This window comes from Anguilla anguilla, chromosome 9, assembly GCF_013347855.1.
Source record: "Anguilla anguilla isolate fAngAng1 chromosome 9, fAngAng1.pri, whole genome shotgun sequence".
NCBI lineage: Eukaryota > Metazoa > Chordata > Actinopteri > Anguilliformes > Anguillidae > Anguilla > Anguilla anguilla.
The window spans coordinates 31,185,915-31,206,379 of NC_049209.1; the positions used below are offsets into that span (position 1 = coordinate 31,185,915).

Genomic DNA, 20,465 nt, shown 5'->3' on the forward strand with positions numbered 1-20,465 from the left:
TATTTGAGGAAGAGGAAACCATTTTTTATTGTTTTCCTCCTAGACTTCGACAGCAGCATTTTTAGTTCATTTAAAAAGAAGTGTCCCAGCCAATAGTTTTTTATAAATGGGTTTATATGTGGGTTAACAAACAGAGACAGTAGTAAAGTACCCATCCATCCATCCATCCATACATCCATCAGTTCGTAGTCTAAACTAGTTTGTATTCATATGGCCTATCTGATTAAATAGAAGCTAAGCATGAAAAACAAGTAGTAAATAAGCAATAAAGCAAAGCAACTGAATTACAATTACAAGTGAATTTACAGTGAAAGCTTCACTGAATGTAGAAAAACCACATTCTTCACGATTAGGCAGTAAGAAAACATGCGAAGTAAAAGCGTGTAAGACTATCGTGGCGCGAAGGTACACGCAGTGTGTTAGATGAACCAGCAGATGGCGTTGTAACTCTGCATTGCATGAGGTGTGACCACGATGCACTGACATTCTGAGATGAATCCTTACGAAGATGATCGAAGATGATGTGCATTGTAAATTACGTGTGTATTTTGTTCCGTTATTCATAATCTCACATCAGGTATATCAATGAGGTAATTAACTGAGAGCAAAGGTGTCTACTGAAATTAACTGGCCCTTTTGGTGCACCCCTTCTGTACAGAAATACTAAGTTTTACTTTTTTAAATGTTCAAAAGGGCAAATGGTGAGTTTAAGTCATGTCCATTTGTAATTTATAATGTCAGTGAAGCATTAGGTGGTTTTGCAAGTTAAAGGTTCCCAGACAAGGTTCTCAAACCAGTTCCTGTTCTATACAGAGGCCTACAGATTCCAGTTCGGCCTCAATTCCAACCCCGGGAAAGTAGCAAGCAGTTAATTGTTCTTAATTAGACACTTTTAATGTATTTGTGATAATTTACACTGTTATGGTTACATTATATAAACATTCTATGACTGCCATAGGCTACTTATATCTGCCCACTGAAATTAAACGATGTTGGGAGAAAAACAATTCCAAGCTACACAAACAACAAGCAAACAGTGGCGAAAATCAAACACCAGTCAGCCAAAGCTATAGTAGTAATTAAGGGAAAAATTATGGAAGGACTTAAGAATGTCTCAACATCATTATTTGATCAATAGACTGGCTACAACAGAAATCATAAAACAAAGGGATTCTCCAGGACTAATTTCGACTAACCCTTGGGCTAGCTACTATATATATATATATATATATATATATATATATATATATGATAACTCGAGTGATTTTGTGATGACAGCCATTAAAAGTGTGACGTCATTGTGGATAATTTTTGCGAAGTTTTCAAACTTCGTTTTGAAAGTAACTGTGCCTATCCCCCACAGTTGCAGTAATAGCATGTTTTTTTCCCCTTTGTATTTACGTCGGCTAATTTGGGCATTTCCGCCTTTAGGGTTGAAGTCACATTCCCGGATAGCCTACGTATCGGAAAGAGACCCGAAAGTAGCCTAATTTCGTTTCGACTAAGTCAAACCCGATTGCATTCGAGCAGGGCCATTCAAAACTCAGAAAGAGGGAAAGTCCACTGTTCATTTTGGATAGAAGACAGAGATTACCTGTACAACTAAATCGAAAGCAAAATAAAAATGGATGGTAAGTCATTGAACTTCACAAGCAACTTTCTTCCAGGGGAAAGCCCCGATGTTTGTATTTTGGCGATTTAACAGTTAAGCTGGCATCGTAACCTATATTTTGTGAACAGTAGCCTAGGCTATATTTATTCATGTAGGCTAAAACAGCCGTGCTTCTGGTTTAATAGTCACATTCTTGTTTTATTGTCCATAGTCCATGTAACGTTAGATCGAGGTCGGGCGTTCTCCGCTAAAGTAGACAAATGTGTTTACTTAGGTTTAACTGGCAAACTAAAGTAGGCTATTTGTTATAATCGCCAAGAAGCTTTTCATAGTTTTAGGTAATGGTAGGCTAATGTAGTATTTATCATAATTTCTCAAAAGTTGTTTTCATAACGTATATTCAACATTCATTTAATGGTTAATAATCTCTCCAGAGAAATATGTCGCATGTTAAGGTGAATACTGCGGATCACACATTTTGAAGTAACTGCTATGCCGATGACTGTCATTCATTCAGTTGGACATGCAACTTGTTTTTAGTTAGCCGATGGTTTTATGCATTCGAGTTAAAACTTTCTGCATGCTCCTGTAGTCCTTCACGAGGGTCACTGCGATTTAGATTACAGGATCTGTGAACGATGGAGTGTCCATCGCTATATGAATACGACAACTGTTATTGGTGCTACTGTATGCTGTTTTTATTTGTTGTAAATATTTACGGCATTCTTTAACGCCATTCATTAGTGGCGTGGAACGTGCTTTGCCATGTTTCATTGTGTGTAATATGCAAGGGAACACTGAATCAATATTGAATCAGTGTCAGAAGCGACGTTGATTCAACTTTGTAGGCTATTTACACAACAAGCTATATTGTGCTTCGACACAATGTTGTGGTATAATATGCACCCTCAATGCCACATTAAGAAATCGTTATGATTTAAATGAATAAACGTCTCGTATTCATGTCCCCGGGATTAAAATCATCCATATCAAATACTGGTTTAATATAATGTGGTGTGTAGAAAATGAAACCAGTGAAATTAAGCTATGGAAAAAAGAGCGTTCATTGCAAAACAACTTCGAGAAAGCCATTTGCTCATTGCCAAAAATCTAATGCCAAATAGCAAAGCCTGTATTATAATTTAAAGAAAATGTATCAATTATGGAATTAAACACGTTCCAACTACCTTATTTGATGAAGAGATTGGCTACAAAAACCAGCAAACAGAAAGGGCCTCCAGTGAACCAATTTCACTGATTTTGCAGCTCTGAAATAAAGTATTTTTGGCTGGACCGCAACAGCGGGGCCAGCCCTATAAACGCGAACGTCTGTGACTGAGTGACTGAGTGATGAAGTTACACCATTGGTCGGCCGAGTTATGAAGTCACTTCGTCGGCCGGATGATGTGTGTTAGGGCCAGCCATATACTAGGGTTTGACCTGGTCTTGTTTATTAGTAGGTTATACAATTAAAGATGTGACGTTGCGTGGATCATGTTCTTTGTGTCTTCAAACTATTAGTTTCGAAACTGTAAGGACTGCGGCTACCACCGACAGTCTGCATCAGTGGTAGGCTTATGGCTTTTCCTTTAAATTACGTCAGTTGGGCATTCCCCACTTCAAGTTGCATTCCCGGACAAGTATCGAAAAAGGCGATGAAAGTAATGTTGAAACCGATCCAATTCGAACAGTAGCGTTCAAAAACTAAGAAAGGGGGAAAGTCCGTTTTTCATTTAGGATAGAAGACGGAGGTTGACTGCACAACCTCTAAATCGAAAGCATAATAACAATGGATGGTTAAGTCACTTACCCAGTCAACTAACAAGCAACGTTTTCCACGACGCTGAAGTTGGACACCTTCTACCAGGAACAAGTGTCAGAATTATCTGAACTTTTAATTTTAGAGAGATATTTCAATCTAAAAATTCACTTTTTTCAAATGCCGTCTATTGGATTACATGGAAAGTTTGAAGTGGGATTATTAAAAAATGCTACAGTAAAATTTCACAGAAATGGGGACAGTATGGAGTTTTATTTGCGTATGGATCAGTGATATTTCATCCACACCATTTAAAATGTACATTATTTCCTGTTCTCTCATACACACGTAATGTTGAGACGATTATATTTTGAGGAGAAAACAAAATGCGTGACACTTGGGTAGGCTATCTGATATTTCAATATTACAGAAAGCGACATGTTATGTGAACGTAACAAAATAAATAATAATAATAATAATAATAATAATAATAATAATAATAAAACAAATTTTAAATCACCACCTTTGTTCAATTTCTCACTTGAGCCGTATCTCACTTTTAGAAGCAAATGATAGCCTTCTCAAACCGCGAAACCATCCGATCATATAACGCAACTGATTTAAGGTGGACCGGAAATTTCGAATCGGGAGCTGCGGGAAAGCGATGAATTTTGCTTGCATTTTGGCGACTAAAGTTTAGCTGGCATTGTGTAGCCTACAGTTTTTTCAGCAGTAGGCTATATATTAAGGTATAAACATCTCTGCTTTTGCTAGCAACAACCTTGTTTTATTGCCCATAGTCCATGGCATGTAATGTTAGGTAGAGGTCGCTCGTTCTTCGCTATGATGACGAATTTGTTTGATTTGGGGTAGCTGGCAAGCTAAAATATTTGTTCGTTCTAGTTGTAAGTGGTAATCGTTGCATCATTTCCCAACATTTATTTTCGTTTTAGATCGTAACGCCACATGACACGGTAACAATAATTGGCAGCTCAGTAATGCATTTGTAGCGTGTTGGGATGAAGACTGCAGACCGCATATTCTAACTCCTTTGACCTGCAGCACCACCGTATTTGTCAGGACAACTTCTCAGACGATTTCGAACTTCTGAACACAGTGGAATATATGCAATCCCAAAATTCTTTCAGAAACTGTACATTTACTTTTAATCCCTCTGCCAAGTATGTGGAAAGGATGCAAGTGGATTTGCAAAGCCTGAACAGATACAAGATACAGAATGTACTGTGACCAGAATGTTGCCGGTTAAAATCCAAGGTGGAACATTTCAGTTTTGGCCTTGCTCAATGTGCCCACACTGTATAATTTCTGTTAAAACGGTCAGTACAAATGATGTAACAATCAGTAAAGGTTGTATACAGGTTCTCTTGGATGTGGGGGTCCTTTGAGCTAATGATTTACTGTGCTTGTTCGTTTGGTGAGGAACCGCTGCTCTGTCACTGGAAACTGGGTGTAACCCGTTTTTTCGCAACCAAGTTTAACCTCATTCCGGATGCAGATGTGGCAGTTATGACAGCCAAACTACTGAATGCTCTTTTGTACTTTATGTAACTTGAGCTGGATCAGATATTTCAATTGAATAGATGTAATATAGTACAAGAACAAGCACGTGAGTTTGGTAGGCCAATCAGGAGCCGTGTGAAAAGGCTTAAAGTACAGGCCTGTAGGCAGGGCTGTAAGAAAAGCAGGACCTACATACGGACTGGTGATAAATTGAATGAAAAACCTGAATAACTGAGTGGATCTTTTCCTCTTGCCATCTTGATCCAAAATTGAAGTCAACTGGGTCTGCTCAACATTTTATACATGCCACAGAGCATGATATGATGTTAATTGCTTGATTGTATTATGCAGTACACCTGTATGGAAGCATCGGCATCTGCTGGCGGCTTGTGGTGGTCCAACACCTTACTAATATGTGAAATGGAGTAAGTGGGTAAAGTATGTGTTCATTGATATGACACTGTAGCCCTCACTATACACACATTTAAATTTCCGTCACCATAGGGATGTTTTTTTTTTCTTCCATCACTTTTCAATTTCACTTTATGCAAATGATGCCTATTAAAAAGCAGTCACGTGTGCATTTTCAGTTATAGAATGAAGAACAACTGTAATGCAGTCTTTTGTCTATGAATCTTCTAAAATGTGGTCTCTTCCGCATATGCCTCTCTCCCTTCTTTGGAGTTGTAACCAACGCTGAATTTAACTGACTGCTCAGTGCTCAAAGGAGAGAGCGGAACAACCGACAGGCTCTCCTGTCCTATTCTGACCTCAGATAGCTCTCATCCCAGGCTAACTTCAGCATTTTTGTCATGCATCCTCCTAAACTTATCTTGATGCTAATTTTTGTTCACTCAGCTGAAGGGCAATTAGTTTGATGGGCTAATTATGACCTTTAGAAAAAAAAAACTACTTTTGATTTATAATGCCTTTTAATATACCTCTGCTGCACATGCTACATAGTTGACAAAAAGGGGAGTTATTGACCTCTTGTTTCTGAAGGAATGAAGTACACGTCAGAAAACAAGCAAAACTGGTGGACCTAGTTATGAGAGCAGAGAGATTTTCACAATAGTGTGTAAACCCACCCCGGGCGCTGCTCATTTCAGTGGATCCGAAAGATTTGATGCAGAGATTTGTTTTATTACTTTCAAAACCACAGTTGGCTGCATTTATTGTGGTGTATAAGATCTTGAAAAAATGTGTTGGTTGATGGCAGAAGACTTGCATTTCATTGTGATGGAAAGTTAAAGGCAATTGCTGATCAAATCCAGGTGACAGTCAATCCTGTCATACATTTACATTTACTTTAAGGGAGGACTGGACATACATATAATGTTAAGTAAATGTTGGGTCAATGCTGCATACGGTGCTGTTTGTCATCAGTTTACCCCTTGTCCCTGTAATTTGACATAAATTCATGCAGACCTTACAAAATGAATTCAGAAATTTCCCATGACTACATGTTTAATGTGTATGTTCTTACATAGATTCCAAGTTGTCTGTCTGATTGGTACATAGAATGCAGGTTTATTGGCTTTCAGCACATATACTTAAATTTAAGGCCCCAATTTCTGACTTTCTTCATATCAGCTTCATTAAATAAGTATCCTGGAGAGAGAATATATTGTTCCACGCTAACATATTGAGTGAAGGATAGAGTGGGGGCGGTTGCATGGGTGTGTGTGCTAGCGTTTGAGAGAGTGAAATATAGAATGTTGTATCTCACAGCAGGTTGTGAGAGATAGATGTTATTCGGCAGGCTCAGTAAAAACATGACCAAGTGTGTTTCCAAGCAATCAGTGCTATTGTGTTGCCAAGCGATCAGTGCCATTGTGTTGCCAAGCGATCAGTGCCATTGAATAAACAGAGCTCTGTGTGTACTCTGAGCTTCCCTGATTAGATCTATCACGACTGGTGTAACATTTATGAGGATGTGAGGAAGTTGTGTCACTGACCTCATTTTATTTGACCTATAATTTTATCATGCTATGATTAGCCTTGCTGCTCAGCCATGCGTCTTAACGAAATGGTTGGGACTAGTGTGTCAGTCCTTGATGACAAAGCTTAAATATTTGGACGAGCGCACTGTTGAACTGGGTCGTTATTGAGAGATCGTCTGTCTGTGAGGACTTAATGGATGACTAGATGTTAGTTGAATGTTGAATAAATGTTAAACTGACGGGTAACCTGCTGAGTCTTGTTTCCGGACCCCTGCCATGGTCAGCCTGACAACAGTTGACCCCTCAGCCCTGTTTAATTTTAACATTTTTCCACAGATATTTGATTGTGTTAGAAAATAGCAACCATAAATACTTAAACCAAAAAGGCTACAGTTATGACTTGCCCCCCACCCCTACCAAAGCCTTCTACTCTGGCTTAGTTTCAGTTTTGGTTTTGTTGAGAAATGATTTTGGCAAAGTGTTCTTTTTTTGAATTGTTAAAATTAATGTTTAGTTATTTTTTTCTTTTTTCTTTTCTTTTTTATTTGTTTCAAAATATTATATCTTGCTTCTCAATTACCCTTTCCTCTCCAGCTAGTGCATTGCCAATCAGGTTTTGAATAAAATTAAAAAAAAAGAAGACCATAACTGATTCTGTGACAATAGACAATGAATGGAAGTACCACTGACCAGAATTCTCCGCTGTGGTGGAAGACTATTGCAAACCTAGTGCAGATAGAGCTGAATATTCCAGGTGGGATGTGGTTTTCCTAATCGGGGTACATTGTGGGGGAGAAAAAACAGAACTCAACTCCCTTCAAAACCTTGTGTTCAGCAAAAGAATCATGTTGGTGCCGGCTGACTAACTGAAGCAGAACTGTTTTCCATTCCTTTTTCTTCACAATGTTGCCCATTTCAGAAAATGCAGAACTAAAACTGATCTGTTCTTCATGCTCCGCTTGATTTCAGAGGAAAGTGAACCCGCTGGTAGACAGCGAGGGAGTCTACAAAGTGAAGAATTCTGTCTAACTCTTCTAGTCTGTGAGAGTATCAGCATATCAATCTAGCGTGGGATGAGAGTTGTTAACGAACGAATAAAGAACACACATATATAAACTAGCTGTAAGCCTGCATTGTGTGCATCTGATTTATCTGTTATAAAAGTTATGCACAAAATATGGTCTTTGAGGACATGGTGCTTAACCTTATTTCTCAATATCCTCACGTCTGGCAGGTGGCTGGTAGCGTCAGCATACACACCTACCACACTCTTCGTGCATCTCGTATAATGTCTGTTTCACCAGTTTTGTGTAGCTGTGCTGTGTTCACGTGTGCTGGTTATGTGGGGCAACACATAATACATGTAGACTAGTTCCTTTAACAGCCTCCTGTCATTTTTGATTTCAGTATCACTGAATTTGTTTTTGTACAATGAGAACACGTTAAGAAATGAAACAAAAAGGCATAAAATAAAAATTGGCCATAGAATTGCTCGTAAAGAGGGATTGTGTGGATGGCTGTATCTGGTCTTACCAGGTCGGTTTACCCAGTTTGCTTGTTGAAGCTGCAGGTGAATCTGTTCTTCAGACTCATGTCTCTGAAAGCGCGACTTGTAGATGGTGGTGTGAAAAGAAGCAGTGGCTTGGCATCAAATCTTCCAGAGGAGAACGCGCTCTTGCCTGTGCTTTGTTGAATTTAAAGTGGAAGCTTCAGCAATGAGCTAGGCTGGTGAACACAATTGGACATTCCAAACTGGGAATTTAAAGGACACAGTCAATATTAAATTGTCCACAACTTGTTAAGCTCACAAAGAAGCTTTTTCTTTATTTTATTTTTAAATGCACCATATGTAAAGTTAGTTTAATGTGCAGTGACCCTTGACCTTTTGTAAAAAGCTGTCTTTCCCTTTGAAGGGCTGTTCGGCTGGGCCCAGGCACCGCCACCGGTTGCAGGTAAGACTTCAGTCTGCTGTCCCTGCGCCACTCTTTTATGCTCCTGCTCGCTTACGATAAATGTGTGTCCTCTGTAAAATGCTCTTTTGCCCATGCGTTCTGATTGAGTCAGTTTTTAAATATAAGATCATGAAAGTAAAAATGGTTTCTGATTGTAAGAGTCATACTGTAACTCACTAATGATATGATTAGTAGCTGTCATTCATTAGTCATTTGAAAATGTGAAATTATTCATTTCCTGGTCATGTGGCTGGCTGGCTTAGGACATGAACTTGGTAGGGTTTGTGTATGTGGTTAATAAGGCCTGCTGTGGGGGCCTGTGAGGGCGCTGCTGCTCATTGGTTGGTCTTGGCTGACATGGGGGTGTGCTCCCTCAGAGAACCCGTACATCGAGATCATCGAGCAGCCCAAGCAGAGGGGCATGCGCTTCCGCTACAAGATCGAGGGCCGGTCCGCCGGCAGCATCCTGGGGGAGAGGAGCAACGACACCGCCAAGACGTACCCCTCCATCAAGGTGAGCCCCGCCCCGGTCTACCCAACCCGCAGGCAGCAAAGGCTGCACATTAGACAGTGCAGTCCAGAATGTTGCTCACGCGGTTGTGTTGCGTTCAGTGGTTGGTAGTGATTTAGTTGTAGGCAGACAAAAAAGACGCTTCAAAAACATTTGACCTCTAGCTGCCTGTGTAAACGGGCAATTATTAACGCAACAGATAAAAGGCTGCATTTTAAAACTGGTCAAGCCCACTGCATATTTGTAAAATGAGTCAGTCCCATTATCTTGTGTTTAAAGGCAGCACTCTGGTTTACTGGAAGATACTCAAGCAGGTTGTTGCACTACGTAAGAACATTTAACCTTGTGGCAAACGGCAGATTAGAAGACTTGCACTTTTTGAATGGCACATCACTCCCCACATCACTTTTGGACATTGCTTTGGATAAAAGCGTCGGCCAAATAAATTTAATGTAATGTAATGTAACATCATGCTTGACCTTTTCTACATTCTGCCCAGAAGGAGACAGACCCAGTGCATGCTCAGCAGAGTTCTATAATACGAGGGCAGGGTGTGTATACTGACATTGCCCTCTAGAATAACAGCGCAGTTGATTCCCTAGGCTTGGGACCGTGCTCGTGAGTTTGGTGTACCAATCAAACCTCTTGTTGAGCCACCGAGACAGTGAGGTTAGCTTTTTAGTTTTCAGGTGTTATTTTTGACAGTTACAGCAGTGGTTTACAAAAAACGTGCACCCATAGCCTTCAGCGATGGGTTTTTGTTCTAACCAAACTCTCAGTTCCACAAGTGAAATGGGCCCTTGAGTACATACTTGTGTGAATCAGCCACTTATACTGATATGAACGTTCTGTTTGTCATACATCTGTGCACCATGGGAACTGAGCCTTACATTTTTAGTGACTTACGTAAATGTAGGGCTGATTCTCGGACAAACGTGCTTATTTCCTGTGGGCATCGATAAAGGGTGCTATATAAGTTAAGCATTAATGACTAACTGACTGCAGACAGTTTTGTGTTGGAGTTCTGAAATATGATGCATTGTAAACACACTATTTCTCACTGATCAGTCTACAAATAATAACCTTGTTAACTCAGATAATCTTGCTGGTACAATTCAGGCCAATACATTCTCTCACTGACGATGTGTATTCGGAAACAATCCAGTGGTAGGGTGGCTGAATCCACACCAGTCCGTAGCAGATTCCTTTACTCTTGATTGTAACATGTGGTGCCATTTCCCCCTCCTCCTTGTCACCAATATTTTACAGAATTTTCATATACTGTCTGATTATTTGACAGCACAGAGATTTAAATCTTTGCATAAACTGTCAGTGTGTTCAGGTATATTGGTTGAGATATTTGTCGATGCTACATAGTTCCAACACCGATGAGATTGCCTGCTGTTAGGATGGAACTGTTTTTGTAGCCTTTGCTCTTCAGCCTCAGAGTTAGCTTGCAATTACAGGCCCATTTACAAGAAAACGACCATATTGTCTTTTTTACCACAATAACTTATGAAATTTAATTTAGTTGATGTAGTTATATTGTATTGTAATATCAGGGCTAAAACTTGCATTGACATCGGCACTTCTTGGATAAGACCGGACAGCCCTGATTTAAACACTCTAATATACAGGAATATTCCTAAAAAGATTGCTAATTTCCACGAGTCCAACTGGTCAGAAGGGAAGAACAGCTTGGATCTGGAGTCATTGTTTGATCAAATGTAAGTCCTTGTCTCCTGTAGTTCTGGCTCTTGTGTTGGCGCTAATGGAAGTTTAGTTTCTTAATTTAAGGGATCTGTTGTAACAGAATGTCAAACTACTGCACCCAGGAAAGGGTGCGCCTTAGAAGTGCTTTCAATTTTATTCCCTCAATTTTTTATTTTATTGTGCGCAATGGTGTAATGTGTAAAAGGTGAATGCCAAGCAAGACCTTTTCCGTTCCTTTTTGAATGAGATCAGACAGCTAATGGAATTTGCGTTTGTGGCTTTCCGCTCATGGGGGTTAACCAGGAAGTGATGCAATAATAAGGCTCTGGGGATCGTCAAAGGCACTGACATCCTCCCACTTTCTCTGAAACTGTGGGGGCGGGGCCGTGCTTGAAGCCTGTGGTCGAAATTCACAAGAGTTAGATCAGCGGGCCGAAACCCCTGCTCTCAATACCCACACTCTCCTGCCTGATCATTTGTGTAGGCAGGTGGCCAGCATGAATGGCATATGATCTTGCTTCCTGTTACAGGGATAGATGGTGTTCATTCATCATTCATTACCTTGAGAATTGTATTTTGACCATGAAGACTGCCCAGGGCTGAAGTTTCACAAAGAATGTAAGCTTATGCACCAGGAAGATCCAGCTACGGTTCAACAAATCTTTTCAAAATGCCAAAAATGAGAAAAACAAATGCCGTTATTTTCAGCAATTAATCTTTTGATGGCTGTACAGTTACAAATCTATGATAATGATATTACCTCTTTAATGTGTATAAGTGGCTAGGCGGGAACACATGCTACATCATCAGAAGCTGGGAAAAGGGTGTTTCTATTTAAACCCTAGCTCAACTGGATTTTATTCTTCTGCTTTAGTTGGTGCATTGCCCTGAGGTCAATTGTGATTCACTGTCAAGGGTGCTATGTACATTGACTGATAACCTACCATTCTTGACATGTTTTGTAGAGTTGCTAGGCAACTAGGCAATTCAATTTCTAGGCAAATTGCTAGGCAAAGTTTACGAGTGCATTGCTGTACTTTACAGAGGCACGTTAGACTGTAAATTAACAAGTGAACTTGCTAGCCCTGGCTGCTGTTCTGTGGGCTGTGATTTGCCTGGATTGGAGAAAGAACCATTTCAGCATTGAAGTGTTTGTCCATCCAAACTGGATGTTCTGGGTCAAACTCATACCGATTGATAGTGAAATCAAGCGCGGATGGAACAAAAACCAAGAAGGATTTTGGTACAACAGTTACACGCAGGCATTTAGCATGTGCTGTTATCCAGCTACTTATAAAAGTGCAGACACAATGTTTCAGGCAAGGAGCACAACTGATTTAAAGACATCCATGTCACAAGCAGTTGTGGTGGTTCATACATAAGGCCACATTGTGAACTTCAGGGCTATGGTTGGTGCAAGAGGGGGCAATGCCTGTTACTATAATTCAGACTCTTTCCATCCTGTGCTGTGTGCTGGATCTCCATGATTCCGATATCATCGTCTTTTTAACATAGCTTTTACTGTTGCCTCTCCAAAATGGAAAAATGTCCTCTGCTTTTCTTCCTCTGTCATAACTTTTCTTTTGTCTGTGAAAACGCAGGAATTGGAGGAGCTGCATCACTTGTTCATTGTCAAGAGAAAAGCTTAAAAAAAAAAATAATAATTCAGCTAGAAAACTGTTTGGTGGTCAGTAGCACTTTGGACTGTAGGTGAAGCTCCATCAGGTGAAATGCAGGTTGTCATTTTGGCTCACATACATGATGGCAGTGCCCACAACTTTGCTGATATAAACTCTGCTTTTATTGTCGCAGATCCATAACTACAGTGGCCCAATACATATGCGCATCTCCTTGGTAACCAAGAACATGCCGTACAAGCCACACCCGCACGAGCTGGTGGGGAAGGGCTGCAACAATGGCTTCTACGAAGCCGACCTGCAGGAGAGACGCATTCACAGGTACGCCGTGTGTTTGCGGGTGTGTAATGCTTCATGGTGTGCATGTGTGTGTCTGCCGGTGCGCATACAGTGTGTATTTAAGGGTTCTTGAAAGAAGAACCCACTGGTTATTCAAAACCTTTAAAGCCTGTGATTTTGAACAGAGAGAACTGAAGTTAAAGTGCTGACCAGCATCGCCCTGGATTCAAACTGCCATAGCTCCTGCGTTTGAATGAGAATAAGGAAGAAACAACGCCCTCTGGTGCCTCACATTCACACTACAGGGCTTCCTGTTTGTCCTTCCGTGCAGCTTTCAGAACTTGGGTGTCCAATGTGTGAGGAAGAATGACGTGGCTAAGGCCATTTCCAGTAGGCTGGACACATTCAACAATCCTTTCAAAAGTGAGTGACTAAATGTACAGGCAAATATACACACTCGCATGTACACAAACAGCGATTTACCTGCCTGGTTGGTGTGCTTTCAGTTCCAGACGCTGACGTTTGGGCGGAGGAGTACGACCTGAACGCGGTGCGTCTGTGTTTCCAGGCCTCCATCACCCTGCCCAGCGGCGAGCTTCACGCCCTCACACCTGTGGTCTCCCACCCCATCTACGACAACCGTGAGTCTGTCGTGTTCCGCCACAGCAGCGGAAACTCTTTATTTCTGGTGCCCTAAATAAACCGCTAACTGGCGTCTCTGCTAGTTTTCCGCTGTCCTGTCGCGATCTCCCAGCCAAGTGCTCTCACTCACTGTTAAAACAGAATAAAATAAAATGTAAAAAATAAATAAATAAATCATAAATTCTTTATTTAGGAAGCCTCAAGTGTGTTTCTGTTTGTGTGGGTGTGTGTGTGTGAGAGGGTTTCCCAAGCCGGTCAGTATTATAAAAAATGCAGTGGATGATGTATCATCTCTCCCTCCCATAGGGGCGGCTAGCACGGCGGAGCTGAAGATCTGTCGTGTGAACAGCAACTCTGGGAGCTGCAGAGGGGGAGACGAGATCTTTCTGCTTTGTGACAAAGTGCAGAAAGGTGAGCCGTTAGCTGTCCTCCTGTGTCTGTTTTTCCCCCCTTCAGTTGTAAATTTGGGCTGCTGGACCACCTCAGGAGTACGCTCTTACATACGGAGTACGCTCTTTTCTAAGGACGTAAGTGTATTGTGACCAGCGGCATGAAAGGTGATGTCACAGCAGGGGGGGGCGTGGCTAATCCCTGTGTGTCTGTGCAGAGGACATCGAGGTGCGCTTCTTCCTGGACTCCTGGGAGGGCAAGGGATCGTTCTCCCAGGCCGACGTGCACCGGCAGGTGGCCATCGTCTTCCGCACGCCCCCCTTCAGGGACACCAACCTCAGCCGGCCCGTCCAGGTGCACCTGGAGCTCCGCCGGCCCTCGGACGGCGAGGTCAGCAAGCCGCTGGAGTTCCAGTACCTGCCTGCCCAGCAAGGTTCGACGCCCCTCTTGCACATAAACCGTCTTCAGGAGGACTTCTGTGTGAATACAGTGCTAATTGGGGAAACTCCTCAGTCAATGAAATCAAGGATTTATCACCAAATCAATCACAGATTCTCTGTAGTTACCAGATGATCAGCTCCTCTAGACCTTTTGTCCTCTCTCTGCTCAAGGAGGTTTTTGGTTGGTAAGATAATTTTCTGGTGCTGTATTACTGGCTGAATATTCATGAGGACCATCTGGTTAGTCTGTTGTTCAGGAGAGTAGTTGCTGTAGGACTGCTGAGGGCTGCAGTAGTGTCAGGAGTAACATTTGGTCACTGTTCCTCCTGCCCTGTTCCTTCCGTCACACAGACGAGTACGGACTGATTGAGAAGAGGAAACGCACAGAGGGAATGTTCCAGAACCTGAAGCTGAACTCTGTCACCACCGGTGGGTGTCCGCATGGAGCTCCTTCTCTCTGTTTTAACCTGTTTCAACACAGAGGTTACCAGCGATTGCCGTCAGAATCCTCTTTATTGTAATATTATAAAATAATAATAATTAATTCAAAATAGGTAATGAATAATTATGCCTCATGAAATACTCTATTTAAAAATCACGATAATCATGATAAGAGTTAAAAAATGAAATGGTAAGGTAATTGGTATACATTTCATACAGGGCTAACTTCTGATCATATATGTGAAAGTGTTCATATCTGTTGACGTGTTGTAGGGATGAAAGGCACTATATTGTATGAATCTTGTGTGTAAGGTGTTTTGTATATTTCAGGTTCTGTTGCAGCCAATAGGAGGCCTATCAGCACACCCAGACGGACTGTAACCGCCACTAAGCCTTCAGTCCCCAGGGCCCAGGCCGGTGAGTCCTCCACCCTGCACTGCTCACTATCCCATCATACCTCACCCACCAGGAAAACCAGGTTAAGCCTGTGAGCTGATAGTGATGTATGGCTGAGACATTTTTAAGGTACTGCCTCAAAGCGATTGTTACTGAATGAAAAGACTTGGTCACATAAAGGCTGATAGGCGTTGAGGGCCGTATCTGTTTCTGGTTTTCATGTCAACTTATGGCCTCAATTGCTTAATTAGCTCTTAACATTCATGCCATCTGACATTTTAGCTACATTTCTTGATAAGTGCATGAATTCCAGCCATAGTCTGTTCTTGTGTCCCTATATGAAACATTGTACTGTGATCTAATCAATGAGTGAATCAGTGTTGTATATAGCCAGTCAGCTCATTTAGCCAGGGTAATTGTTGGAAATGAAAATCTGCATACACACCGGTCCCCCAGGACTGGAATTGCACACCCCTGCAAAAAAGGAGTGATGAAACTACGATTCTGTTACGGCCATGAAGTGAGCAACAGTCTGTTTTATGAAAATAAACAAGGACATTCTGATTGCAGTGTTATTGCAGCTGGATTTTATACGTAGGACCCGTGTGACCACATAGCATCCCCTGTGGTGGAGTGTGGCATTGCAACCAGTGACCAATGAGTGAATGACATCATTTTTTTCTCACAGCGGCGAGGCCGTCAGTTCCCGTGGTGCCCGTGAAGACCGAGCCTAGCTTCGCCTTGCAGCCAGGCCACATGTTCTTGTCCCAGCCCAAACTGGAGGTGGCGCCAGCCACCAACACCTGGCTCTTCCAGCAGCATCCATCGAAACCCGCCCCGGCGGCCAGCTTCCCGGCCCCTGTCCTGCCCCCGTCCCAGACCCAGGAGTACCCCACCGTCAACCTCTCTGACCTGTACGGCTTCAGCTTCCCTGTGCTCCCCAGCACCCAGCAGCCTGGAGGTGGCCCCAGTGCAGGGGGCGTGGCCGGGGTCGGGGCCGGGGGCGGAGCAGAGGTCACACAGCTCACCGTGCCTGCCGAGCAGCCCCCCGGTTCCTCAGGGGGCCTGGGGGCCCAGTTTGGGACGGCGAGCATGGCCTCCTGCGATGAGGACCTGCTGCCTGAGTTTCCCAGTTTCTCCGAGGTCCAGTCGTACGAGGGGCTGGACAACATCAGCGCTGACGAGGACTTCCAGGCCCTGCTGGGACAGGGACAGGGCGGGATTTCTGGGGATGGGGCGGGGCTGGGAAATTCCATGCCACACCCCCCCGCCCACATCCCTAACCAAGGGGGAGTGGACCAGGGTGGGTGCGGGGGCACCTGGATGAGCTACCCCAACAGCATCCTGAGCCTACTGCAAACAGAGGATGTGCCGATGGATGGCCCTGCCCCTAACCCCGCCCCCCTCCCTGTGCTGGATGTCCTGGATGAGCTCAACTCCCTGGACGAAGACCGCCTCATGTCCATCCTGGGCAACAACAGGCAGGCCAGCTTCACATCAGGACAGCCCACCTAAAAGCTGCAGGCCACGCCCCCCTCCGTACTCTGACTCCTCCCCCCTTCTCTTCAGCACCTGCCCCAGACACTGCTGTGTTGTCATATGTGATGTTGAGACGTTGGTTATTTTCCTTCTCCAAATAAGTACGCGTTGGGGGGACCCTCCCAAATTGGACAGGGGCTTCAACTTGTAACGCTTGCTGTGGTGAGAGGTCAGGTTTTAGGGGTGGAGGCAGTCCTGTACGAATCGAAGGCAGCGGTGGACAATGCGAAACTCTCCTTTGTACATCTGGATGAAAACCCACACTTGTAGTGCCTTTAATGAGAGAACTTCTTATATCCCCCCTCCCCCCATATTCTACCATTCTCCTGATTATTTTAAGAAAGTCCACAAAACCTACCGGCCTGTTACGGAGGAAAGCGGGCCCTAGGAATCCCGCAAGGTTTGGGTGGGGAAGAGGAACGACGAATGTTTTCAACCGTACGTTTCGTTGAAGGGAGTTGTGAATTGCAGCTGTAGCTGCCTTTTATTTTGTAACGTAGGTGCCTCGTCCAAAGCGTTTATTCATAGATACTGTCTGTGCAATCATCTGGAACACCAACACTACACCAGCCTTGCTGACAGGAGAGCAACCGACATGCCCATGGAATCCCGATCTTGCCTTTACTCAGAGATCCACTGTACTTTAGGAATCGTGTGGCCTTCAGATCTCAGAACCACTCTGCTTGTGCACTGAAAAAAACCACTGACTGCATCAGCGGTTGGATCAGAACGGATCCGTCCAGTTAACCTGGATTTGAGCCGACACTTTCTTCAGAAGATAATTTTAATTATTTTTTCTCAGCTTTCAGAACATCCTGGAAATGCTGGGACTGTTTCTTGTCTTGGCATTTTCCTGTCGGTACTTTTCAAATACAAACTCGCTAAGACTCAAAAATAATGGACTGGCTCTGATCATATAAAACCTGTTGGTGTCACTCACATCAGTGGTTGTAACCGTGGCTAAAGGTTGGGTGAAGAGAAAAAACTAGAGAGAGAGAGAGAATGTGCTTAATCTTGTCAACACTCGTAAACTTCCCAGCTGGGCAACATCACGTTTACATTAAACAGTTATGTTGTCTGCTGGAGAGACTTGAATGTGTTGACAGAAGGGAGAGAAGTAAATTCTGCAATATTTTTAAAGAGGGAATTGTACTTATCGTTTGGTGTGTGGTATTCACGCCATGTAGCATTTGCACAAATATTTGTGGTACTTAACTGCCAGAGTTGGTTTAAAAGTGGTGCATAAAAATGTGATTACTGACAGAAAAGATGGAACAGGCACTGATCTATCATATCCATCCTGCCAAATCCAGTAAGTAAATGAAGTGGTCAGCAATCAGTCACTGTTAGCCCCAGTAGCGATGCTGATCTGACAGTAGGAGCACATAGGGAAACATTTTCCCATTTATAGCCCATTATGATGACAGTTTGATTGTAATCATATTCATTTAGTTCTTTCCTTTTTTTGTAACATGACTGATTGCCTTGAAGATCTATCATCTGTAACATCAGTCATATTTGGAAGCAATTTGATCTGCTGATCTATTTTCAGGCTAATCATCAAGTAGGCTAAAACCTGTTTTCAGGCTAACCATCTGATAGGTAGTCTAATTTCAGGCTATTCATCAGATATTGATATCAACCTGCTTTATGGAAAGTTGTTTGTTATTAACAGGAATGTCATTCAATAACAGGCATATCTGGAATACAATTTCTTGGTCACTGATTCATCATTTGGCAATGTTTTTTTTTTCATATTTCTGTCAGGTTTCAAGAATAAGCATTTATACATGCTTTTGTATGGTCTGTGTCCATTGAAACTGAATGTACTGTAATGTAAAGTTGTACATTTGCAATGTGTATATAATTTTACAGGATGTGTTTCCAAAGATGTGGTTATTACTGTTGCTTAGCTGCGTCAGAGTTTTCTGCATTAGTCAGACATACATATATTTCCAGGTAGGAAGTATATTCTGGATGATGTGTTTACATGACTCGTTATTCCATTTAAAAGAGGAATATCCCACATTGTGTACTGGTTAACAAGAATGCTGGCTTCTGGGTGCATGTATTAAGGTGTGTTACTAATATGTTAATGCTTGGGTTCACTTCACAAAATAAGTGGCATGTAAACATTAGCCATGTAAAGATATTATTGATGGACAAATGCCAATTTCCAGCCTTCATTTTAACAATTTCAGTGTACATGGAGGGCACTGTTCAGTTTCAGTGTCATCATCATTAACTTGATTTAAGATGGCCATACTGCAGCTTCGCTCAGATGAGTGCTTAAAAATGTCTGTTCAAACCAGTTCAGTCCCATGCAAAGGGAAAACACAATATGGTAGTCATAAAAATGGTGAAACTGTTGTTTGCATTACTTAGCTTGCGCATTTCTCTCTATTCCACTGGAAAGCGGTAAGAATGAAGGCAAGGCATTAATTTGTATTTTATCATAGAGAGACATATATATGACTATGAATGAAATGGAAAGAAAGTAGATGGTGCTCTGTAATGAAATGTTATGAAACTTTTGCATGACAAAAGCATACAGCTGTTCAAATGTTGCTTGTCTCCGAGTATATGCATTCCTGGAGGTTTTAAGGGCGCAGGGCAGAATCGAACCTTTGGTAAAGGCAATGAAGGCGGTGAATGGGGAGCCGGACACATCATTTTGTAGTGAATATTGTCACGTGTAAGAATTGTATTTTTGTCTTTGGAATATACTGTATCTACTTTTGGATTAATCTATGGTCATTAATCTATGTCACTAGTGAACGGTCCATAATTGGATAAATTTAATATGGCACTTCAGTCTTGTCTTTAACATGCTTTGTTTTATTTCAGTGTTGCTTCTTGTAGTTTCATTTTACACAACTGATATATTTTTATAATTCATTGTTCATCATTCCACTGATTGGATTAATATGAGAATTACATTCATCAATACAAACTCTCTGTAAGTAAACTATACCCATGTTTATTTACATAAAATGTAAACTTGCTGAATTCCTGTGTTCCGTGTCTGGAATTTGAACTGAAGAACTGTGCCATAACAGTACATACTGACCGTCTCTCAGCAATATAAATAGCTCTTGTCCAACTACCTTGCCTATGCAAGAGTTGCATGTTCAGTGTGAAGGATATTTTGTACAATCATTTTTGAAATTGAAATTTTTCTTTGAGCTCATCACTGCTTTTGAATAATGGGATTTCCAGGAATATAGCACTGCGGTCCTTTTTGTACGTTTTAAAACACAAGTAAATTTTATATATGTAGTCTTTTGGTGCAATGCACCTACTTTAGTGTATTACTAACTAGTGTATTATATTATTAACATGCAGCGGTAGAGCTTCCAAACAGCTTCATCATCAAACCAATAAAAAATCCTGTATGTCTATGTGTGGTTGCAAGTGTCCTTTTCTATGGTCTCCATTAATAAATTAATGAATTAATAATTAAGAAAATTAATAAAGATAATGCATCAACAACAGTATGTGAAAATGGGAGGAAATTCTTTAGTTCCATAGGTGAAAATTCATTACTTCTAATGTTTCTACTGGCAAGTGCTATCTATGTTCACACTTCACAGAATATGTTTTTGTGACAAAAATGGCTATTGACTGTAAAAATAAATAATAAAAAGGTGAAAATATTGACGGGCTGTACTGCAGTAGGTTTGCCTTGTT

General features: G+C 41.9%; 1 protein-coding gene across 2 annotated transcripts; it reads left to right on the forward strand.

Annotated features, from left to right (window-relative positions):
* The first annotated feature begins 1,440 nt into the window (after positions 1–1,440).
* Positions 1,441–20,176, forward strand: LOC118236176 (transcription factor p65-like). 2 transcript variants are annotated; one of them, XM_035434300.1, is made up of 11 exons: positions 1,441–1,631; positions 8,749–8,787; positions 9,165–9,301; positions 12,824–12,969; positions 13,259–13,350; positions 13,434–13,568; positions 13,876–13,980; positions 14,177–14,392; positions 14,751–14,828; positions 15,171–15,257; positions 15,925–20,176. In XM_035434300.1, exons 1-11 carry the CDS (start codon positions 1,625–1,627, stop codon positions 16,749–16,751), a joined length of 1,869 nt encoding a protein of 622 aa, XP_035290191.1. In that variant the 5' UTR covers positions 1,441–1,624; the 3' UTR covers positions 16,752–20,176. The 2 variants fall into 2 exon arrangements, with proteins under 2 accessions (XP_035290191.1, XP_035290192.1); XM_035434301.1 differs by lacking the exon at positions 1,441–1,631 and adding an exon at positions 2,995–3,408.
* The last annotated feature ends 289 nt before the right edge of the window (positions 20,177–20,465 follow it).